Here is a 25448-nt window from a genome sequence, read left to right as displayed (position 1 = left end):
GAGAAAGTTTCCTGGGTTGGAGGGATGCGTTCAATTAGAAAAAAAAAATTGTGGGACAGAACACACGTTTTGTAACTTGAGTTCCTATACAATGGACTCTGGCATCAGAGAAAGAAGACACTAGCTAGGATAGTTTTCCTTGTAATTAAATTGTTATCGGATCTTTCGTAAACAAGAGATTTCTTAATAGTGCTCCCAAGTAGACTCCTTTCGTGACTGCCCCCATGTATTTTTACAAAATATAAATCAATATAGCTTGTGCCTCTCAATCTCTCTGACTAACCCCTGAGATTAAATAACTTGCCCTTCTTTATTGCAAGACAGAGAGGTTGATCTGTTACAAACAACAAACAGATGGGGGGCTCTGGAGGTTAAGCCTTCAAAATAACCACATTTTCCTGATAGTTTTCTTAGGATTGGGTGCCAAGCACTCATCCAAAACAACCACTTCAAAGGCTTGAATAATTAGAAACCTGGCTCAGAGACAGAACTCACATCTCCATGGATGGAAGGGACTGAGGATGCTGAGTTTAACTGAACATAAAGGCAAAGGGAAATAATAATGATGATAATGATAATAATGATAGCTGGCATTTATAGAGCACTTTAAGGTTTTGGGAGCATTTTGCAAATATCTCATTTTATCTTCACAACCATCCTGAAAGGTAGGTGAAAACAGAATCAAAGAATTTAAGAGCTGCAGGGTTCCTTGGAGATCACCTGGTATACCTAAACTTGGGGACCATATTGAGGCAGTACCATGTTTATGTCCATACTTCTTCATAGGCAACAGATCCAACTCCAACCTTCTTTTCCTCCAGGTCAATGGGATGGTTGTGAGAACATTCTGCTGAGGCCCAGGGCTGCCAAGATATTTTAGACCACGTAACTGAGCTCTGCTATTACTACCTGTATGACCAAAGGCAAGTCATTCTTTCTCTGACTTAGTTTTCTCAGCATGACATAGTTGGAGAAACGACCAGCCCTGAATTTAGGAAGTCCTGCCTGTGACATAGTCTACCTTTGCTATTGTGGACAACTTAGTTCACCTTTTAGTGACCCAGCACCGATGATTTAGTGACTGATGAGTGGCAGATATTCAGAGATACAGGGAAAATGCACACTGGGAATTCCCCACCTGGTGCAATCATAGATACAGTCTCCCACTGCCCCCTCCAAAGAGATAGGATGATCTCTAAAATCCTTTCCAGTTAGAAATCTTTGATCTTTTGACCCTTTTTATTAACTAAAACAGCAGGGGAGTTTGGACTCCAGAGTCTGAATATCTGGGATTAAGTCCTGGCTCCTGTACTCCCTATCTGTGTGACTGAGAAAATCACTTCACTGCTCTGTGCGCCTGTTTTCTCATCCGTAAGATGGGGGCCCTCACTACCTACACTTCACATGTGGTGAGAAAAAGGACCTATTTGAACATGATTTCTGGTTATTAGTATGACAAGGTCATTCTCTTCAGCAGAAGACAGCTGGTTGATTTTTCTCCCCAGAGCAAATGAGGTGTGGACTTAGAATGAGAGAGAAGATTTACAGGTTAGTGAGCTTTTTATTTTCTTCGGATGGGCTCACTTTGAAATACATATTTTTAAAAACCACACTGGAGACATTAAACAAATACAAGACGGTAACTGAGGAAGCAGGTGTAAATGCTGCCCCTCCCTCCAATCACCCCCTGCTTTACAAGCAAGGCCATTAAGCGCACCCCTTCCCGTGGGACCAGCTGGCCATCCCAGATTCCATCCTCGAGGCTGGAGCCTTCTTCCTGGCTCCCTCTGCCCTTCCCCTCCCCCTCCTCGCCCCCTAACAGCAGAAAGGGTTGGAGAAGAGACAGGACCGGCGCACTCCACGAAGGCCAGCTCCGGGTACATGCTCGCGGTGTCCCCGAGAACATCAGAAGGCAGAGCACAGTAAGGGCATTACCGAGGGTGGCCGCTCCCTGCGCCTTGCACCTCGCAAACACACAAAACCTGCGCTTCATCTAAAACCAGCTTCATCTAAAACCAAGAGAGTCAAGCTTTTCAAGTAAAATGCCATCTTTGTGATTCCTATCTCGCGTCTTTCCTGGGGCACAGAGGGCTCTCCAAAGCCCCTTCTCCCCTCCAACCTTACAAGTTCTCTGCAAACACTTGTCCGGGGCTAAGCTGAACCATGTTCCCCGCGCGCCCTTGCGTCTCCGCTGTCCCAGGTTCACCCCCAATTTTCTCGCAGCAGGATCGTACCTTCCTCCCCTCCAGCTCCAGTCTGGGACCGGGATCCTGGAGGGTGGCCATCCCGGGGAAGACAAACACTGAGCACTGTCTGGATGGCAGGAGACAGTACGGGACGGGACGGAGCGGAACGGGACATGACAGGAAGGGACAGAAAAGGAGGAAGAAGCTAGGGGGCTCGAGCAGAGGAAATCCCCTCACCTGTTGATGTCGCTCACGAAGCCACTACTTTTCTCATCCAGGAATCGCTTCCAGCCATCCGCGGTCTTCACCCAGTTCTGTCCTGGGGACCGCCAGTCCTGCCCGAGGAATGGCATCGTGCCAATGGCCGGCGGCCGGGAGGACCGGACGGGACTAGACGCGACTGGACGGAACTGGACGCACCTGGACTTGCCGGGCGGCCCGCAGAGCGCAAGGCGCTCGGAGACTCCTGGGGCTGGGGGCACCCAGAGGATGCTGCAGACGGGGAGGCTAGGGGATGCGCTGGGGCGTGCTGGACTGGGGATGGACGGGGGCGTAGAAGGAGGAAGGATGTGGTGTGTTCTGGGGCTGGGGTCCAGGGAAAGTTGTCTGCCGTCGGCCTGGTGGGCTCTCAGAAGCCCGGGGACGGCAAGGGGCGAAGAAGGAGGGAGGGCGCTTTGGTGTCCGTTGCTCCTTCCAGGGAGTCTGACTTGGACGCTGGGGCCGCAGTATTTATCCAGGGCCCGCTGGCGGCTGCTCTTTGTTGCCGGAAGAGCTGCCTGCCTTTTAGCCCTGCCTCCCGGCCGGGGAGGACACGTGGCTTTGTTTATGGGTTCGGCCGCTGCTGCAGCACCCTTCGCAGTTGCACAACCTCGCACCAGTGGAAACTTTAAACCAGGAAGGAAGATCTTGTCTCTTCTCTCCTCTTTCCACACTCAGGTTCCTTCTCCTCCTCCTCGGCCCTCCTAGAAGCAGCTGCTAAGAGGGAGGCAGCTGCACCTACGGTCACTGTGAAACGTGTCTCTCCCTCTCCCTCTCCTTCTCCTCTCCACCCCCTCTTCTCTTCTTTCCTTTCTCTCCCTCAACTTTCTTCCCAGTCAAGGGAAGATTGTCTAGATTTTTTCTTTTGAGGGGGACATTTTAGTCAATAGGACACAGGGAGCTCCTAGTGATTGGCAAACTCAAGTTCAGCCACCCCTACTCATGGCCTGTATTCAACATCAAGCTGTCCCCACTCTCTGCAGGCTAGGGAGAGAATTCTTCTCTTCGATCAGTAACTAATGACATCTTTTTTTTAATTTTGAGTTCCCAATTCTCTGTCTCTGTCTCTCTCTGTCTGTCTCTCTCTCCTCCCTCACCCATTGAGAAGACTAGCAATATGATATTCATTAAACATGTGAAGTCATGCAAAACATATTACTATATTAACCATTTTGGGAAAAAAGCTAGAAAAATAAAGTGAAAAACAGTATGCTCCAATCTGCATTCAGAGTTCATCAGTTTTCTCTCTGGAGGGGGATGGCATTTTTCATCATGAGTCCTTTGGAATTATCTTTCATCAATGTACTGATCAGAGTAGCTAAGTCTTTCACAGTTGATAATCATTATAGTATTAGTGTTACTATGTATAGTGTTCCTCTGGTCCTACTCAGTTCACTTTGTATCGATTCATATAAGTCTTTCCAGGCTTTGCTGAAACCACCCCCTCTTCATTTCTTACAGCACAATAATATTCCGTCACAGTTTTATACAACCATTCTCCAATTGATGGGTGTCCTTAATAACATTTTATAATCTTATCAGGTTAATTGGAGAAGCCCTCAATTTAATCAGGAGGTTATCTTGATCTTCATCCATCCTCTTTACACATAGCTTCCCATAGTTGGAAGGGGCCTCAGAAGACACCTGATTATTTTGTCTCTCCTCTATCTCTTAGTCCCCCTATCTCTCCTGTAGACAAGAAACAGTACTGGAAAAATGAAGCAAAAGAGGAGGAAAAAAAGTTGGACCAGGAAAAAGTAAGGACACTTAGCAGCTGTGTGGAAGAGGGCCTTTTTCTCCCTCTCCCTGGAGCAATCAGAACTGGTCTTCAAGCCTCTTTAAGTGGGTTGGGAGTGGAGGACTATGCTTTTCAATGCTTTGTGAAACTATCTCTTGAGGAAGCAATACAGCCAGAGATGACTTACCTACCTCAGGCCTAAAAAACCCCCTCCTTTCCAAGGCACTTATGGGCTTCACTCTAGTATCAATATTTTTCTTTCTGTGAATGGGACAAGATTTTTATTATTTCTACTTCAGAAACTGCTTAACACCCCAAGAACTCAGAACCCTCAAGAACAAGTACAGAAAACATGCAATACTCAGATCATACCTGACACTCATCATCCTTCAAAGGTAAAGACAACTTTGTGCCACTGCTGAACAGACCTTTCACATTTTTCTCAGATTGCCTTGTTAGAGCATCTCACAAAGTCCAGCTTTCATAGTCACTAAGGGCATGGCTTTCTTTGGAGTGTTGGGGGTGAGGGGAGAAGGTGACTTCCAATTAGCGTCCTGGTGGTGGTCTCCTCTGAAAAGCATGCTGACAAAAGGAACTTTTTTCTAGGCAACTGTTGCTCCCTTGGAAACCCTCCACTCATGAGGTAACTGCCCATTTCTCCACGTCGCTAGTGGCTAACCTGTGTTTCTAAAAGGAAACATCAAGGCAGAAGAAGTCAGCTGAGGAACATGAGGTTAATTCAATTCAACAAGCATTTATTAGGATGATACTATTTGTAAGATGCACCTGGGAGTATGAAAGCCATGGGTCCAAGTCCTTCTCATCAGACCCTTCACTAGCATAGGGCAACAGGCAATTTTTCTCCAGACTCTGTTATTGGAAGGACAATTTACTTACTCCTTTGGATCTCAGTCATTCTTCCTGCGCTTTCTACAGTACAGTCACTCAGGAAGAGCCCTAGAGCAGCCCTTCTTCTTAGTACAACTGCATAAGTAGTTGAAGTGGCTGCTGCCACACTCACCACAGTATCTTTGCCCCAAAGAAAATTTTTCCTAGTTATGGGCCTGTTCATGGTCACATGTGTAACCAGTGACTTAGTTTCTCAGTAGCTCAAGTAACCCTTAGGATTGTATATTTAGAATGGGAAGGGGGTCTTAGAGATCATCTAGTTCAACACTTATTTTACACATGAGGAAACTGAGATTTAGCGAGATTAAGTGACAGAGGCAGGATCTGATCCTTTCTCTTCAAAACCAACAAGTTTCAGTCAAGTTGCTGATCTACACTGGTAGAGGGATCTTCCATACCAGGGATTCCCTATGCCAACAAAATAATAAGTATGGACAAAAACAAGGAAAGAATGTCCTTGGCATTGTGCTAGGTGTTAGGGATTCAAAGACAGAAATGAAAAACAGCCCCACCATCCTGGAGCTTGTATAACATTAGGGCATACAAACAAGTAAACAGATAAGTAATTACAAGACAATATGAGAAGAGAGAAAGCACTCACAACCAGGGGGATCAGGAAAGGCTTCCTGTGGGAGGTTGCATCAGAGCTGAGCCTTGAAGGAAGCTATGGATTCTAAAATATAAAGGTTGTGAATGGAGTATATTCCAGGGATAGGGGAAAGAACCCGTGCAAAGGCCTGTGATACAGAAGATGAAACTCCCAGTTTTGGGGTCAGGTTCTCTGGAGCAGTGTGGGTAAAAGTGAATAATGCAGAAAGTCTAGAAAGGCTGGCTGAGGCCAGTTCATAAGAACATTCAGTGCCAAACTGAAAAGTTTGCATTTTAACCAAGAAGCAAAAGGGCAACATTAAAGATTCTAGAAAAAGGAAGTGATGTGGCTAGATGTATGCTTGTCCAACCTATACCTGAACAAGAAATTCCTTTGTATCACTGCTGTCAGATGCAAATGGAAACAGATGCCCGTGGGCTACCTACTGACTGAGAAAACCACAAAGCAAAATCATCTATGTCATATTGTATTTTTATTTCTTTTTGTCAAACATTTCCCAATCACATTTTAATCTGGGTCCTGCAGCACTGAGGGTTTTGCTGACTGCTTGAGACAGTGGACGTTGAGTTTGACACTCCTGTTCTACATCATAACTAATCAAGACAGTTTAGCCTTTTACATGAAGTCCTCCAATGGAAGGGATAACCCATTACCTCCCAGAGGCCACTTTGGGGTAGCTCTAACCATTAGGGGATTTTTCCTTACATAAAGATTAGATTTTCCTTTTTTTTCCCCCCTTTTCCCATACATTGCTTCTTATTCTATGCCTTTAAATAGAATTAGACTATGTCTTGAACATGACAGTCTTTAAAAAAAAAAAAAAGACAGGGATCATGTGTGTCATCCTCCCCTTTCCCCAAGGCATTTCCCTAATTTCTCCAAGTGGTCTTCCTATGGCTTGAATTTTGGGACCCTCACTCTCCTGCTTTCCTTTCTCTTGAGATGCTTTCAATCTCCCTAAACTTTGATGAGCAAGACTGAACCAGTTCTCCAGAGGCATCCTGAGCAGGGCAAGGTACAGCTGCATTCTCCTCTCCTTATTCTGGGAAACTATGATTCTCTTAATGCAGCCTTTTGGATGAGGACTATTTTCAGATAGCCACAGTTTTCTGACACAGCTTTCCCACCATAAATAATATAATTGTGTAGGAACAGTAAAAATAGCTCTTGAAAGCAATTTGCAAAGATAAAAAGTTCTAAATGCTATGGACAAGATAACAAATGACACCCTGCTAGGTTAATCTTTGTGGGAGATAACATTTATCTTTGAGGAAGTATAATTGGGAGCTGCATTTATTAGAGAACAAGATGAGTCCCTGTTCATGCTTCCTATACTTTACCTTGCATGATACAGTGAAAAGACTGTGGGATTCAGAGTAAAATAAGGGGATTGGGCTGAGTAGCCTCTGAAATAGGTCCTTTCTAGCTCTAAATCTATGACTTCTTCCTTAAACCACTTTTTTCTTTATCATTCACTCTCAACTGTTCAAATCTGACTCATCTTTAAAGACTTTTGTTTCCTAGGTTTTTATAGCTCCTGTTATCTTGAGTAGCAAGGTAGCATCATGGAGAGAGCTCTGGGCTTAGGGTCAGAAAGGCCTGAGTTCAAATGTGAGCTCAGATGTATTTGCTAGATATGTGACCCTGTCTGTTTCAATTTCCTCAACTATAAAATGGGGATCATAATAGCACCTGCTTCCCAGGGTTCTTGTGAAGATCAAATGAGATAATATTGGCACATCATTGATGCTTAAGAAATGGTTGTTCCTTTTCCCCTTCTGTCAAGAGACTATATAGTGTCTATTCCTTCGAAATGTTTACCATGACCAGTCATGTTTCTAGACAATGACTCTTATGTCACAAGTTGGCAGTTTTGCAAAGCTTCTGCTGGGAGGAGAGGTTTGCTATTGGGGGCTGATCTTGTATGTACAGTATTTGTGAATCACTCTGAAGGCAACAGATCAGTGAAATATGTTGCAGGGTAAAGATACAGAGGCAGGAAGCCAAAATATACTTCACAAGGCAGGTGAGAACTCATAGGAGAGTTTGTCTGAAGTTGAAGAGGTTGATAATTGTTCATGGTCTTATAGCTAGTGAGTCTCCAAGACCAGATTTGAATCAAACAAAGCCTGACTTCCTGTCCCTGAGTCTCAACATTATCTGCTAGGCCAAGCCCTCTCTTGACCTTAGAGGAAGATCTCAAGGGCAAAATAAAATTGTCCAGTATTCTGCTCAGGGTCTTGTGTGACCTAACGGCTGCATATTAGAAGTTGCTATGAGTCCTGATTCTCGTTGCCATATTTTCTGATGTCTGACCTTGGACAGTTTGCATGTTGCTGTTTGTTATTTGTTGAGTAGTCTACTTCTTCTTCCTTGGAAGAACTGCTCACACACGATGATGATGTCCCCCATTAGACTGTAATCTCTTTGAAGGCAAAACTAGTTTTGTTTTTGTCTTTGTACCCCCAGTGTCTTGCAAAATATATTTTTTTGAGGATTGTGTCCAGATCTATGATTTTGCTGACTTAGAGAACTCCCGGTATGACAAAAGCAAACTTGCATTTTGTCCGAGACTTATAATTTTAGAAAATTACGAGGACATTGGGAAATTGAATGACTTGCCCATAGTCACCTGCTAGCATGTTTCACAGGTGAGATTTTAACCCAGGTTCTCCTGATGCCCAAGGATGAACCTTTATCCACTATACCATGCTGCCTTGCACGTTGTAGCTGCTTAATAAATATTTGCTGGATTGAATGGTGAAAAATGTGTGTGGCAGGGTGAATGTTGGATCCTGTGCCTTTTAGTGAGGAATGTCTAACTCCATGGGAGGTCCTCCGAGCCAGTAAATCAGGGATTTCTCTAATCTCCCCTAATTGTGCGATACTTGGTGTGAGGTGTGAAGGGATATGTCAGTTAGTAAAAAAAGTATTTATTGGACATTTACTTACTTGCCAAGTGCTGACTATGTTCTGGAGATACCAGTAAAGCAAAAACATAGTTCTTGACATCTAATGGAGGAGACAACAGATGGATACAAAATGTATTGTGTATGATAACAATAACTAGCATTTATTAAGCACTTGCTATGTACCAGATACTGTACTAAGTACTATATTACTACTACTACTACTACTACTACTACTACTACTACTACTACTACTACTACTACTACTACTACTACTACTAACTAACATCTCTGTAGTGCTTACTATGGGCCAGACCACATGCAAAGTGCTATAATAATGATAGTAATAATAGCTAACATTTATATAGCACTGTGTGTCAGCATTGTTCTAAGTATTTTATAATTTTATCTCATTTAATCCATGCATGATCTACAGTCTCAGAGGAGCACCATCAGCAGAGGTAGGGGGATGGGGACAGGGATGGGAAAGGTCTGCAGAAGGTATGATTTGAGCTGGGACTTGAAGGAAGCCAGAAAGCTAGGAGGCAGAGGTGAGGAGGGAGAGCATGCCAGGCATGGGGGACAGCCATTGCAAAGACCTGGAATGTGGAGATGATGGATTGCATTCCAGGAACAGCAAACACTTCCATGTAGCTGGATCACAGAGCACATGAAAGGAAATAAGGTATAAGAAGACTGGAAAGATGGGAAGGGACCAGGTTATGAAGGACTTTAAATGCGAAAAGGGCATTTTATATTGGATTCTGTTGGAGTAACTTTGGGGGTCTTTTATGTGTAGCCAGATTGAAGTACAGACATTCTTCACTGAAATGCAGTTATGTTACTTTTCTTGATTTCTTTTTTTTTCCCCCAAAGGGTATTTTATTATGAAAATATTTAATGGTGGTAGTAGTAGGTTAAAAATAACTTTAGCATGAGTGTGTGTGGGAGGAGGGGGAGGGGCGGACCAAATCCATCATCTCCCTCAGTTCTAACAGGCTGCATTTGAGAAAGGAGGAACTGAAGTGAGTAAATAGATTACGTCCATCCACTTCAGAGCACTTACAGGGAATGTATGTTTAATGTCACAACAATTTGCATCTGACCTTATCCCCTGTCCTGGGCGGGGCATCCTGGAACTAGTGCCCAGGGTGTTTGCTAGGTGTGGGTGAGCAGAGCCTGCCAGCTGAGTGTTATTTTTGGACCTTTGGCTCCAAGTCCCGCCAACTAAATTAAAGTTGGTCAGACACATGTCACTGAAAATCTGCTCATTCTTTTAATGAGAATCATTTGGCATTCCTGACGTGTGGGCCTGATCCATTCTCTAGAGGGCCAAGGGCATTTTGCTATAATCCTCCTTATTTCTAAAGGGAATCGCTCGGTTTGCAAAAAAAAATTCTTCCCTCCCTGGCCTTTGCATGCTCTGAACGAACAGTGTTCGTCTGACACAAGTTTGTAAACTTTCACATAAAGGAAAAAAGCAGAGAAAACACATAAAAGCCTGACAGTGATGCTCCAAACTCCCCTCGGTCTTTTTACCAAGGATTTAAAAACTCAAGTCTGTTACATTTTTTGTGCCACTGAAGCTCATGGGTTTAGCTGAAAACTGTGTGTGCAGGACTTTAAGACAGACCTAGTGGCTACCCTCTGTACTGAGGATGGGCTAATTATAGATTTGAACATTTTCACATGTTGTATCCCAAGATTCGAAAGCTGCCTGGGACAAAATAAATGGCATCCTTTTTGCTTTATTCATCAGAGTGCAATGGAATGAGGGCAGGCATGGGTGGGGGGGTCAGAAAATCTGGGTTCAAATCACTGCTCTATTAGGATCTTCCTGGGGCCCTTCTGTGGGCCCCAGCTTCCTCATTTGGAAACTGAGGTGGAAGAAGGCCTCTGCCATGTATAAAAACTACTGTATGATCTGTATACTGTATATCTGTATACTGTATAAACAGGCAATTGTTTTAACCTTTTTTTGTGTCTTAGACACACCTTTGGCAGTCTGGTGGAGTTGGTGGAACCTTCCTCAGAGTAAATTTTAAATGGACAAAATAAAATACATGGGGTTGCAAATGAAATAATTTTTATTAAGAAACAGCTATCCAAATATATATATATATATATATATATATATATATATATATATATATAACTGAACAAAACTCAAGTTCATGAATTTAAGGCTCCCAGGTTAAGAACCCTTGACCTATATGTCTCATAATCTTCTAACTTAAATCACATTTAAAGAACACTAAAGGAGCTTGTATTTACATCATTCTATTGTATACCCTTTTAAAAATTAATCAATCAACAAGCTTTTATTAAAGCCTACTATGTATTAGACATTGTTCTAGTTTTGGGGGATACAAGAATAAAATCATAACGATTCCTGCCCCTAGTAAGTTCATATTCTATAAGGGGAGAAAATGTGTGTGAAAAATATACACACATTGCCAAATGAATGTTACTCACTAATTTATTTTTATGCCGATCCAGATGTTTATGTGGCATTGTTTAAAGTGTGGTATGTCTCTATTAATTGGATTATTTCTTATTCAGATAAGGTTAACATGATCCAAATAATTATTACTTCAATAAAAATGTTAAAACTCAAATTTCCCCTATAAATCTGGGTTTGAAATTTATCCTATTCATGGAATTTTAGAGGTAGAAGGGATCTTAAAAATCCTAAACTCTGGCCCTCTTCTATTACAAATGGGGAAACTGAGGTCCTATCTTCAGGGGCTATGTGACACAAAGAGTTGTGTCTCCTAATTTGCAATTTAGGGCTGTTTCTAATGCACCAGCAAGGCACATGATCATGAAAGTGAGGAGGGTAAGAAGGGTGTGAAGAAAAGATTTGGACAATGTTGCTGCTGATAAATCCATGTTTAATTTACAGTAAGAAAATTTAAATTCCATGGAAATATTAAAGATGATTTTATTAGCTAGAAATTCACATGAATTTATCTTTGTGTAAAAGAAAAATAATTCTTTGAGTTTCTTTAGAGATTTTTCTTTAAAAGGAAAGATAGAATAACAAATTTGAAATGTCAGGCACAAATTAAACCTTTTTCATTAGATTATATTCTTATTCCTTCCTATTCATTTATTCAGTCAGTCAATAACATTTATTAAATATCTACTATGTGCCAGCTATTGTGCTAAGCATTATCACTACCTTAATATAGACACTGGACTATTGAATGAGCCTGTTAATCAATCTTTCCATTTCCTCTCCAATCTTGTTTTACTTCTGCTTCTCTGTCTCTGTCTCTGTCTCTGTCTCTCTTTCTCTCTCTCTCTCTCTCTCTCTCTCTCTCTCTCTCTCTCTCTCTCTCTCTCTTTCCCTCTCCCTCCCTGCTTCCCTCTCTTTCTCTCCTCTCTCTTCTTCCCCTCCCCTCCTTCTTCAAATCCCTCAGTGGCTTCCTATAGCACGGGCAAAACAGTTCAACTGTTGGCATTTCTTAGGTTGGCATTTGACGCCATTACTAATCTGAGGTTGCCTCTTTTTTTAGCCTTATATTACCAGAATCATGGAAAAAGAACAATTGTGGGGGTAGAAATGCACCAACTGTTGGCCATAGCCTTTCTCCTACTCCCAGGATTCCTATAGCACACAGATAAATAAGCTGGAATAGAATCTTTGTTCTACTGTCTGTTGTAGGTTGACTCATTATACACCATAGTTGGAGAACCTGTTCCCTGGAAAGCAGGAAAATGGGATAACAGGGGGGGCTGATATTTCTGGGTGACTTTTCCTTTCTGTGTCTGTGTTGTCCTGTGTTATGTGTCCCAGGTGAACCAGTATATTATACCGTGAGCTTTGTCCCCAAGTGTTGGGCGTAGACAGTACTGAAGGGCTGGGCTTTGACTATGTCACACAGTCACAGCTGTGTCCTAGACAAGCTTTTGAGCCTTCCCTGTTTCTGTGTCAGAGGTCAAGGGAACCTGAGTCTTTATCTCATACTACTCCTTGTCATGCACTCTACATTCCAGCTAAACTGGACTACTTACTACCTTCTGTCCACAGTTTTAGGAAACATCCCAGTCATGCTTTGCCTCAGTCCCTTCTAGACTCTTTCTACAGATTCCTTGTCTTCCTCCTCTTTGCCTAACACCTTGTCATTTGAGTACCCTTTCTTCTGGAGCCCCTCCCCTTGCTTGGAAGCTCCTCTTTATGTTTTGTCTTCCCCCATTAGAATATAAGCTCCTTGAGGGCAGGAATAGTCTTACTTGCTTGTATGTGTATCCCAAGAATTTAGCACAGCTCCTGACAATCATAGGTGCTTCATAAATACTATAAATCTATGTAGGTTTCTATCATCTAGCTATAATTTATGTATCTATCATATCTACCTACCTCTCTACCTACCCATTACCTCTCTGTTTTTGTCTCTGTCTCTGTCTGTCTTCCTCTCTCATCTTGGACTCTTCCTATCTCCAAGTTTTTTTGCTAATATTTTTTCTTATTCTATTATTACCAGGTGGTACAGTGGATAGTATGGAGGGCCTGGAGTCAGGAAGACCTGGGTTCAAAGCTGACCTCAGACACCTACAAGTTGTGTGACCTTGGGTGAGCCACATTACCCTGTTTGCCTTAGTTTCTTCATCTGTAAAATGAACTGAAAAAGGAAATGACAAACCACTCCACCATCTTTGTCCAAGAAAACCCGAAATGGGGTGTGACTGAACAACAACAATTTTTATGAAGTTCTTCCTGATATCCAGCCTAAATTTGACTCCTTGAGACTTTTACCTACTGCTCCTGGTTCTGCCCCTTATGGTTCAGAACAAGTTTTCATAAAACTGTTCTTCAAATATTTGAATAAAGATATATATCTCCCTTGATTTTCTTATTCAGGCTTTACATCTCTAGTACTTTTCAGTTGATCCTCATATGACATGGGTTTAAGGCCCTTTGCCATCCTAGTTTTACTCCTTTTGATACTTTTCAGCTTAAAATAACTAATAACACCAATAACAGAGAGACCTTATATAACACTTTAAGTTATCAAAGTCCTTTACAAATAGTATCTCAATTGATTCTCACCATACCTGTGGGAGATAGGTACAGTTACTGTCCCTATTTTACAGATGAAGAAATTGAGGCAAACAGAGGTTAAATGACCCTGGCAGGGTCACACCTCCCTTCCCCTCAGGCCCAGGGCAGATGTCTGAGCTTGGATTTGAACTCAGATCTTCTGAACTCCTGGCTCAGTGTTCTATTATTGTTATTGTTTTTCAGTAGCATCTGACTCTTTGTGACCCTGTATGGGGTTTTCTTGGAAAAGGTGTTGGAGTGGCTTGCCATCTCCTTCTTTGATGGATTAGGCAAACAGAGATTAAGTGACTTGCCTAGGATCAAAGAGCAATTGATTATCTGAGGTCAGATTTGAACTCCTGATTTCAGGTCCAGTGCTATCCCCTGTTCCAAATAGCTGCTACTATGCTTACTAGTGTCAGCTTATTGACATTCTTCTTAAATTGTGGTACTAGAACTGAATACAATACATCAGATGAGGTTTGTCAAGGGCAGAGTACACTGAGGCCACCACCCCTCTCCTTAGCTCTTTTGGCTTGTCTATAGAACTGGGATAATCCAAACCTGGGTTACCTATTTCACACAAGTTTACTAGAGGCTTAAGTGAGCTTGTGCACATAAAGTGCTTTGCAAACCTTAAGGAGCTATAGAAGTCTCAGCTATTATTATTGTTGCTCTTAACATGTCTTCCCTCCATTAAGTGTAGGATTGTGATTTAACTAAACTTGATGCGCACAACCCCTGCTTAGCACCAGGAAGGGCAGCAGAGAAATGCTAGGAGGGCATCTCCTAAGGCAAGAAAGAGACAGAAAATGCTCTACACCTCTGCCCTCATCAGTGGAGATGCTCACATCTATAGCTACTCTTCCTAGACTTACTCCCTATGGCTTGTCTTACTCACCCTCTTGCTTTGCCCATTCCAGTGATACTGAACTCTAAACTGCCTGTCCTCCTCTTAGTTGAGGACCTTACCTCATACTTTACTGAGAAAATAGAGGTTATTTGTCATGAGCTTCCTCATCTTTCCTTTTCTCCATCTCAAAATCCTTTGATATTACCTCTTGTTTTCTCCTCCTTAATACAGTCTTTGATGAAGACATGGCTCATCTCTTGCCATGTATATAATCCTTGAGTTTATCTTCTCCAGTCTTCTCTAGCAGATTGCTCTCACAATCATCCTACTCTCCCTAATTTTCATTCTTTCACTATCTACTAATTAATTCTCTGCTTCCTACAAACATAGCTAGGCCTCCTCAATCTCTAAAAAAAATGCTCTGCCTTTTCCTCAAGATATGTCTCTAGTCCTTTTCTCAGCCAACCCCCTTGAAAAAGCTGCCTACACTCATTGGACCCTACTTCTCTTTTCCCACTTATTTCTTAACCCTTTGCAATTTGGCTTTTGACCTTATCACTCAATTAAAATTACTCCTTCCAAAATTATCAATAATCTCATAATTTCCAAATCTGACACCCTTATCTCAAGCCTCATCCTTCTTGAAGTTCTATACTCTTTGACACTGTTAACCACTCTCTCCCCCTGGGTTATTCTCTCCTTCCATGGTTATTGTGACACAAAATTTTTGTTCTCTTTTGGATGTTTTCCTATATGTTTGAACTCTCCTTCTTAGATTCTTTTACTAGATAATCATCTATATCCTTTCTCTTCCTTGTGAGCATTCTCCAAGACTCTGGTCCTGGTCCTTTTGTCCTCTCTATACTCTTCCTCACTAACCTCATTAACTATTATTGATTTAATTATAATCTCTGTTGGTGGTTTCCAGGTCTTAATATCCAGTCTAATCTCCTGAGCCCCTGTCCTAGAATCACCAATTACCTGCTGGAGGTTTAAAACTGAATTTTCAGTTAATGGCCATATCAAACTCAACACATGTAAAACAAAACATTATTTTTTTGCCCAAACACACAAAACATCCGTTAAACTCCTTTAATTTCATTGAGACTACTACCAGTCTTTCTATCATCCAGGTTCCTAATATTGGTATCATCCTTGATTCCTCATTGTCACTCACCCCACATAGCCAATAAATTGCCAAGTCTTGTCTATCTTATTTTGAATCTTTCCCCTTCTTCTTTCTCACACAGCTACTTAGCCCATGTGGATCATCATCACTTCTCACTTGAGCTGTTTCAATTGATATCTCTACTTCAAGATTCTCCTCTCTCCAACTGAAGCTTCTCATAGTTGCCAAAAAGATTTTCCTAAAGCAAGGATCTAATTATGTCAGTTCTACTCTATAGACTCCATTGACTCCCTATTACCTCTAGAATCAAATAAAAATCAATCAACCAACAAGCAGTTATTAAGTGCTTAGTACATGCATGTCACTATTCAAGGCACTGGGGATATGAGTATATACAATTAAACTGTCATTTAAAGTCCTTCACAACCTGATTCTAATGGACCTTTCCAATCTTATTATACATAAGTTCTCTTCACTAATTATATTTTAGTCAAATTGGTATTCATAATTATTCTTCACGCACGGCATACCAGCTCTGGTTTTTGTATCTATGTCAGCTGTCCCTCTTGCCCGAAATGTTCTCCCTCTTCTTTTCTTAGAATAATTCTTGTTGTTTAGTCGGGTCTGACTCTTTGTGACCCCATTTGGGATTTTCTTGGCAAAGATACTGGAGTGGTTTGCCATTTCCTTCTCCAGCTCATTTTATAGGTGAGGAAACTGAGGCAAACAGGCTGAAGTGACTTGCCTGGGGTCACATGACTAGTAAGTATTTGAGGCCAGAGCTGAACTTGGGAAGATGAGTTTTTCTGACTCTAAGCCCCAAACTCTATCCACTGAGTCACATAGCTGCTCTTAGAATCTTTTAAAATTCAGCTCTCATGGAATTTTCTACTTATAGCCTTTCTTCATCTCTCTAGCTGCTAGTGCCTAGAGTCAGGAAGACCTGGGTTCAAATCCAACCTCTCCTTTGTGATCATCAGTAAATCATTTAATATTTTCTTAGTGTTAGGCAGTGATTTAACACTATACATCACAGACTGCTTGATGGAAGGAATTCCAACATCCACAAAATCAGAGGCCAATAGTCAGGCAGCAAGCATTTATTAAGTATTTATTATGTATGTACCAGGACAGTGTTAAGCACTGAGAGTATAAAAAAAAAGGCAAAGAGCAGCCCTTGTTCTCAAGGAGCTCAGAGTCTAATGGAGGAGACACTATTTAAATGATTAGATACAAACCAGTTAAAGGGGAAGTAGGTGGAAGCTAACTTCAGAAGGGAAGGCACTAACAACTATGTAGGAAGGAGAAGTGGGTAGGCCAGGAAGGTCTCCCATAGAAGAGGGGATCTGCCCTAAGTCCTGAAGAAAGCCAGAGAAACCAAGAGTTTGGGATGAGAAGAAAGAGCATTGCAAGCATGGGCCATAGCTTGTATACAACTAGTAGCATGCCTGACTTGTTTATTGAATGACTGATTGATAACCCCAGGAAGATTATGTCTCTTCCAAGGTTGGTTTTTCTCACCAGGTCACTGTGGTTCACCAGGTTCTAGACCAGAGCTGAGTTTTTGTCAGTCTTCTCCATGCTTATGATCTCTCCAGCAAAAACAAAACAATTCAGTCAATTCAGTAGGAAGAAACTAATTTTGTAAAGAAGTACAGAATGTTCATCTTCCTTGCCATTCCATCAAGTACAGAATAAGAAACTTAGTCCCTTGAGGGACATATTATTTTTCAACCAGGCTTTATTGTTGATCGTAATTTAAGGAATACTTTGGTCTTTTAAACATCTGTTCCACTGGAAATGCTGTTCTATAAAAAGCCTTTGCCAAACACCTTCAAATAAAGTACTTTATGGAAAACCCACATTTTGGATCCCCCCATGTCATTAAGGAAAAAAAAACGCTTTTAAAAATGGTGTTTTAGTTTGAGTCATGGTCTCGTACCAGAGGCAATAGGGTATAGCTTAAAGAATGGTAGGCTTGACATAAGAAGACCTTGGTTTGACTACTGACTATGCTAATTTGCCCTTAGATAAGTCCCTTCATGCCTTTGTGCCTCAATTTCCTCATCAGTAGAAGGGGGAGGTTGTACTTGATCTCTAAGGTCCCCTTCCAGCCCTAATTCCTCATAGCTATTATCATTACTAATTGGCACTTGATTGAGAGACTTTTCCATGACTCTGTTGTGACCCTGGGCAAATACCAAAACTTTGTTTGCCTCAGTTTCCTCATCTGTAAAATGGGGATAGTAATATCACCTACCTCTCAGGGTTATTGTGAGGATCAAATGAAATAATGATTGTAAAGTGCTTAGCACAATGCCTGACATGCAGTATAAATGTTATTATTACTGTTATTGTATCAAGTGAGATGGTATGTGTAAAGCATTTTGTGAACCTTATAGTGTTATTTATATATATTTATGTATTATAATAAATTTTAGTTGTTATCAGTAGTAATTATAGTTAATTATTGGGACACTGGTTGAGTAGAAGGATGTCTTAATGCCAAGCATATTGACAGGGTGAGATAAATGCTCTGGCTATTGGTGTCTTTGAGGATGATAGGGCATGGTTCTAGACACCTTGATTTATGCCAAACAAAGCACTGAAGCCTTGCATAGGATGCTTCCTGTACAGAGATCCATACACTAAGGAATACTTCTCCCATAACCTCTTGGTTATAGTGCAAGCTTTCAGGTTTCTTTTTGGGTAGGCCTATGCATCCTCATTGAAGTGGCTGATATTCATATTCTTCTAGTCCCATTCAAGAAGCCATGAGGGTGTCTGTTACTGCTTAGAAGCAGCTGTTGCCACGGAGAGAAGTGAGGGTGGTTATTGTGGTGGTAGCTTGCTTACATGACATCCCTATGTGCTCAGGGACTTCCCAACCATGGCATTACCCGACTTCCCCCAACTGGGTTTACTTTAACAAGCACTGTGGAATCCATGAAAGTCACCATCTAGAATGGATCTTAACCCTAAACAAAGTCAGGGTAAATGGTATGGAGGCAGAGGGAAACTTTTTGGTATTTAGACATCTTCCTGAATTCTCATTTTGCTTAAAAAGAGTTTTTTTTTTTTAAATACTTTCTGACTTGTTTTGGGGACAATATTATCTTTCAGAATGTTGAGGGTGCAACAAGAGGAGCCGTTATTTTGTCCTTAATTCTGACAAAGAACTGCGTGGTAAAGAGGAAGTGATGATAGAAATACCTGATATCATTTTAGGAAGTGAAGACTTGGCATATTCAGACATCAGCTCTAGATTAAAACCTCAGAAAAAATAGACATCTTCTAGTGAAGATGACTACAGAGTTTTGAAGCAAAAAGGAAAATCTGACAATATAACCCCAAATTATTTTAATTAAGAAAAGGTATTATCTGAAGAAATTAGAGACTGGATTTGATTTACCTGGCCTAAAAGGATATGACTAGGTCTAATAAATTGGGGAGCTATGTGGTGCAGTGGATGGAGTGTCAGGCCTGGAGTCAGGAAGACTCATCTTCTTGAGCTCAAATCTGGCTTCAGACACTAGATGTGCAATCTGGGCAAGTCACTTCACCCTATTTAGCTCAGTTTCCTCATCTGTAAAATGAGCTGGAGAACGAAATGGCAAATGAGTCCAATATCTTTGCCAAGAAAACCTCAAAAGGGATCATGAAGAATTGGACATGATTGCAAATGACTGAACAACAACAAAATAAGTTGGAGGTAGAGAGAGGCAAATTGCTGCTTGTTAGAAAGAACATCTTCCTAACAATTAAAGGTGTCCCAATGTGGAATGGATTGTTTTTAAATCTAGTGAATTCTTCATCACATAGGGTCCTCAAGCTCATGTTAGATGCCTACTTACTGGAGCTACAGTGAAGGGGATTAGTATGTAACCTTTGTAGCTCCTTCTAACTCTGATACTCTATGAAATAGATCTGATGAGAAGCTCAGATTTTGAAAAGGCACGGGACTACAAAAGATTGTGAACACAATATATTTTTCCCCATGCTGACACCATTTTTGTATCTCTCACTCATACTGCTGGGTCAAGTTTCCAGAGGGTAGCTCACTACTACTTTCAGATTTCTAGGAGTAATCCCGAGGAACTGGGTTTCCAGTACTGTAACTCTCAAGCCCCCTTAAGGGGATTTCATGAACAATTTGTCAAACTTAATTAGCTTTCACAAAATTTATTTACTAAAGCAGTATAGTAAGAAGAGTTGGTACAAAAATCTTCCCCTAAACTGGGAATTCACTCTCCCTTGCATAACATAAGGTCCTTGAGGAGAATGAGTTCAGGTTTAAAGTAATGCACACATGTGGCACTCAGTCAACATTTTATTAAGCTTTTTAAAATGCTAGGCACTGTGCTAAGTGCTGGGAATACAAATGCAAAATGAAAAGAACAATCTTTGCCCCCAAGGGGCAATTTTTATTGGAGGGAAAACAACAAATAAAAGTGTTGGAAGGGAAAGGAGGACAGGGACATGGTAGAGAAAGACTGGACATGGCTGACCCTGGCACCTTCCTGAAACTGAAGTTCTGGGAGGAGCCATCCAATCAGAGAGAGGGGCTCTAGGGGCAGCATTTCCAAGGTGTGAATTCCAGGTCTGTAGTGAGACTTCAGGATGAAAGACTGGGGTGGGTGGGGAAGTCCTGAGTGTGGCCCAGCTGTGACGTACCTCATAATTTCTGGTCACTAAAGTCCTTTACTCCTTTTATAGAATTCTCATGGAATTTCCTTTAGGTGTAGCTCTGCTGAGCTCCAAGGGCTGGTTCTTCCATTGACACAACTGGAATTTCTCTATGCCATGAGAGGTCTCCTTCTCTGAATCTATATTTGGGTGCTTATCTTTCCCGTATCTGCCTATGGGTACATCCTCTGTCTTTGGCCACTGCTACCACTTCTGAACTGACACTTTGATCTCCCAAACCTACCAGGTCACCAAGGTGCTCCCAGTTCCTGTTGTTCATTCACTTAAGATCAGGAAAAACCAAACATAACCAAGGATGCATCTAAATGAATGGCATGGTCCTGTAAGACAAAGGGGGTCCAAAAATTCAGGAACTGAGAATGGCAAAAGTCCTACTCAGTGTCTTATGTTAAAACTATTTTATTCATGCTATTTTTTTCTTCCCTCTTCTTCACCTTCCAGATCTTTTGGATTCTGCTTCACAGAATGATCACATTTGCCTTCTTTTTATTTTTACTCCCATCGCTGGCCTAGTCTAATCCAATAGTGTCTCATCAGGCTTTATTGCTTGTTTATTCCCTTCTCCAATCATCTTTCATACCTCTACATATCACCAGATGGTCTTGACTTTTGTCTTGCCATTGGACTTTGATGACTCTGGATGAGTGAGACTGGTGACTTTGTGCAGCTCTGACTCATTTAAATACAATTCATGCACGAGTCAAGGTATCATTCCACGATGTCATTGGTCCTCTTTGAAAATGAAGGACAAAAATAAACAAGCAACAAAAAACCAAAATGCTCCTCTACTCACATAGTTTTGGTTCTTAAGTCATATCTGTCTCTTTGTGACCCCCTATTTGGGCTTTTCTTGGCAAAGATACTAGAGCATAGCTGACCATTTCCTTCTCCAGCTCATTTTATGGATGAGGAAACTGAGGCAAACTATTTGCCCAGAGTCACATAGCTAGAAAGTGTCTGAGACCAGATTTGAGCTTGAGAAGATGAGACTTCCTGACTCCAGGTATAGCATTGTGTCCACTGCCGCAGTTAACTCCCTGTTCCTTACTGAATGAAGCTGGATTTAAGGACTTCTACAATCTGGCACCACCCTTGCCTCATGTTCCTCTCCTCTACATCTTCTATACTTCAGTCAAATTGAACTATATGAAGCCTCCTTAACATACCTTGTGTTTTCCCACGTGAATACCTCTTCTCATGGTTTTTTCCCTGCCTGGACTTCCTACCTATCCTTATAGCCCAACTCTGATACTCAAGCTTAACTACATCTCCTTTCCCAGTAGAGCTCCCTGTTTTTATGGACATAAGGGGCTAAGACTTCAGGGGGAGGGAGGGACAAAGAAGAAACTTCATAGAGGACCAGATATTAAAGATTTGGAAATGGAGTCAGGAGGGGGATGTGAATAAGGAAAATCAAGGAAGTTCATTTCTTAGATCTTAGATCTGGTTGCTTTTCCCTCCAAAAAATCTCTCACATCCCTGTCTCTTTTTTCCTGAAGCCACCACCAGGCCTACCTTTCCTCTTTACTAGACTAGTATAACAGTCTCTTAATTGTTTCCTCTGCCTCAAGCCTTTCCCCATTCCAATTCATCCTTCACATAGTTGCTAAGGTGATTTTCCTAAAGTATAGATCTGACTTTGTCACCTCCCTACTCCAGTGGTACCCAAAGTGTGAGCTGTGGAATGAGCTTGAGGGTGCCATCTTGGTGTTTGGTCTTCCTGGATTTCATTCCAAAGGTTATGTGATCAGCCAGTCTGAAGGTCAAATCTACATTGTGATCTTATTTGCAACAGAACTACTCAACTTTCTTGAAAGTTCCCTCCTACTCTACTCTTCCTTATCCTCCCTTACTGTCCCCCATCACCATAGCAGTGAGCTTTGCGTTGGTGATGAGTAAGTTGAGCATGCACCCTGAATCTCCCTCAACTTTTTTTTGTAGGAAAGAGTGAGTAGCCCAAGATGTATTGCATGGATGGATTGTGACTACATTACCTTCTTCCTTTCTCCCCAAGGAGGGGAATATTTACCCCAAGCATGTGAAGACTTCCCTGGCTGAATAGGCAGATGTGAACATTTTGTTTCAGTGGGCCAAGAAGGAGGTAGAAACAGGCCTTTTGGAGTGCTTAGAGCTTGGGCAGACACTGAAGGCCCCAAGGCCATCCCCTATTGCCAGTCATCTTGACTTTTGCCTTGCCACTGGGCCCCCAGTGACTCTGGAAGAGAGAGTGAAGCTGATGACTTTGAGCAACTCTATCTCACTTAAATTCAATTTATGCACAAGTAAAAAGGCATCACTCATACCATTTTTCTATTTCATTATTTTACTATTTAATTATTTTATCTGTGGTAGAGCCTTCTTAGCTAATATTGATATCATCAGCCACAGCTAGACACGCTTTTTATTGACCCCAATATCGTGATTTCATTTTGGTCCTCTTTGAACAGAAATGACAAGCAAGAAGTCCTCTTTCCCCAAACTACTTTCTTTCTCTGTATGTTCAAGTGTACCTATACACGTCCATATTGCCTCTGTCATTAGAATGGATACTTCTTTAGGGCAAAGGCAGATTCACTTTTGGCCCATAGTAGTTACTTAATAAATCTTTGCTGATTGATCATTTGCTGATTGATCAACAGTGTTTAGTAAGCCCTTAATAAGTGATTTTTTTCATTCATTCATTTGCTATTCATTCAGTCTGTAATGAGGACACAGACCATCATCAATCAATGCTGAGGTCATTGACTGTTTACCTCATGTTGAAGTCAGGCCCTCCTTAGCTGAACTTCCAACTGAAGAAAAGGTTCTGAGTGCCATTAGGCTCCTTTCATGGGGCAAAGCACCTGGTGCTGATTCTATTCCAGCTGAGATTTACAAGGTAGGGGACCACTGCTCATACAAAAGCTGACTGAAGTTTTCTAGGTTATATAGCAAGAGGAGGTTATCCCCCAGGAGTTCAAGGATGCCTCCATTGTCCATCTCTATGAGGGTAAAGGGAATAGATTGTCCTGTGACAATCACAGGGGGATCTCTCTCTTAGTCATTGCTGGCAAAATTCCTGCTAGAGTCCTCCTTAATAGGCTGATCCTTCACCTGGAAGATGGTCATATACCTGAGAGTCAGTGTGGCTTCAGAAAGGGCTGAAGAACAGTTGATATGGTGTTTGCTGCTCGAAACTCCAGGAGAAATGCCTGTATACAACTTTTGTAGATCTGACCAAGGCCTTTGACACTGTTAGTCGTGAGGGCTTGTGGAAAATTATGTCAAAGTTTGGTTGCCCAGAGAAGCTCATCAGCATTGTACATCAATTTCATGATGGCATATTTGCCCGGGTTCTGGATAGTGGACAATGCTCTCGTGCCTTCTTACTCACCAATGGAGTGAAACAGGGCTATGTGCTTGCTCCCGTGCTTTTTACCGTGATGTTTTCAGCCATGTTGTCAAATGCTTTCAATGAGAATGAACATCAAGATCAGCTACCGTACTGATGGTAAGTTTTTCAATTTGACAAGGTTACAAGCCAAGACCAAAGTGGAGGGAGTGTTGGTACCTGATTTTCTGTTTGCAGATGATTGTGCACTCAGTGCAGCCTCTGAAGCTGAGATGCAACAAAGTAGGGATCAATTCTCTGCTGCCTGTGCTAATTTTGGCCTAATAATTAACACCAAGAAAACACAGGTGCTCCATCAGCCACCACCACACCATCCATATGTGGAACTATCAGTTATAACAAATGGAGAAGTTTTGAATTCTGTGAATAAGTTCATTTACGTCGGTGGTGTACTTTCCAAGGATGTACACATTGACAATGAGGTTGAAGCACGCATTGCCAGACCTAGCTCAGTGTTTGGGAGGTTCTGAAAAAAAGTTTGGGAGAGAAGAGGTATCAGACTGACAACCAAACTGAAGGCCTACAGAGCTGTTGTGCTGACCTCATTACTGTATGCCTGTGAAACATGGACAGTCTATCAGTCTACCAGTGATTCAGGAAACTGAATTACTTCCATTTGAACTGTCTTAGGAAGATTCTGAGGATCACCTGGCAGGATAAGGTACCAGACGCTGAGGTCCTTGCTCGAACTAAACTGCCAAACATTCAAACTATGCCTCAGAGAGCACAGCTCTGATGAGCTGGTCACGTTATTTGAATGCGAAATGGGTGCTTGCCAAAAAGACTATTTTATGGAGAACTCACATGGGGCAGGCAATCACATGGTGGCCAGAAGAAGCCATACAAAGACACTCTCAAGAACTTTGAAATTGATTGTGCAACATGGGAGACACTGGCACAGGTCTGCTCAGCATGGCATGCCCACATCAGAAAACGTGCTGTGCTCTATGAGCAAATCAGAATTGAGACAGCACAAAGGAAATGTAGGATATGCAGATTTGGAGTAACCACCCCAAATGTTTACATGGATTATCTGTACCCAATCTGTGGTGGAGCATTCTGAGATCATATGGGTCTGATCAGTCATAGTCGTACACACTGAAACTTCACTTTATCATGGTGATGTCATTTTGGTCTTCTTTGATAATGAAGGACAACAACCAACTAACTAACCAACCAATGTGGATATACGAGAAGGAGGTGGATCCTGTACAGGGGGAGGGTTCTAGGCTAGATCCTAGGAAGAACTGTCTGAATGTAAGAAGATCGTGAGGCTTTCAAATATGCCACTAAAGATGATGTCATATAGACATTTTAGGGAGATGGGAGTTGGCTTTCCAGGGATGATCTATGGGAAGTCTTTTTTGGATGGAAGGGGATAACTCAGGACCCTTCTAGTCCTAGAAAAGAAAGAGTCCCACTCATTTTGGAGAAAGACTGGTGCTGACTTTTCTGTTTTTTGTTTTTTTTTTAGTTGTATGGGAATCTAATTAATGCTTATCTTTGATTTCTGTATAAACCAAAATGAAAGAGACTTTGTGTGGTTATATGGTATGGGTGGGTATCCTGGTCATTGTTCAGGCCTGCCTGGAGATAGAAACAGACACGTTTATAGTTGGAAGATATTTAGATGATTCCTTTCTCCTTGACCTCTTTTGTCTTGTTCCCTGCCTCCCAAAAGAGCTGTATTATTTACTGCTTTGCCAGTTTT

The 25448-nt window shown here is 41.7% G+C and overlaps 1 protein-coding gene across 2 annotated transcripts in view; it reads right to left on the bottom strand.

Moving 5' to 3' along the window:
* FBXO32 (F-box protein 32) overlaps positions 1 to 3624 on the bottom strand; it is a 45196-nt gene extending 41572 nt beyond the window's left edge. For both annotated transcript variants that reach the window (XM_072603151.1, XM_072603152.1), the window contains exon 1: positions 2424 to 3624. In XM_072603151.1, coding sequence (XP_072459252.1) covers positions 2424 to 2539 — 116 coding nt within the window. In that variant the 5' untranslated portion in view covers positions 2540 to 3624. The remainder of the gene's footprint in view (positions 1 to 2423) is intronic.
* Positions 3625 to 25448: the final 21824 nt, after the last annotated feature.

This window comes from Notamacropus eugenii, chromosome 4, assembly GCF_028372415.1.
Source record: "Notamacropus eugenii isolate mMacEug1 chromosome 4, mMacEug1.pri_v2, whole genome shotgun sequence".
Taxonomy (NCBI): domain Eukaryota; kingdom Metazoa; phylum Chordata; class Mammalia; order Diprotodontia; family Macropodidae; genus Notamacropus; species Notamacropus eugenii.
This window is presented reverse-complemented; position numbering and strand designations above follow the sequence as displayed.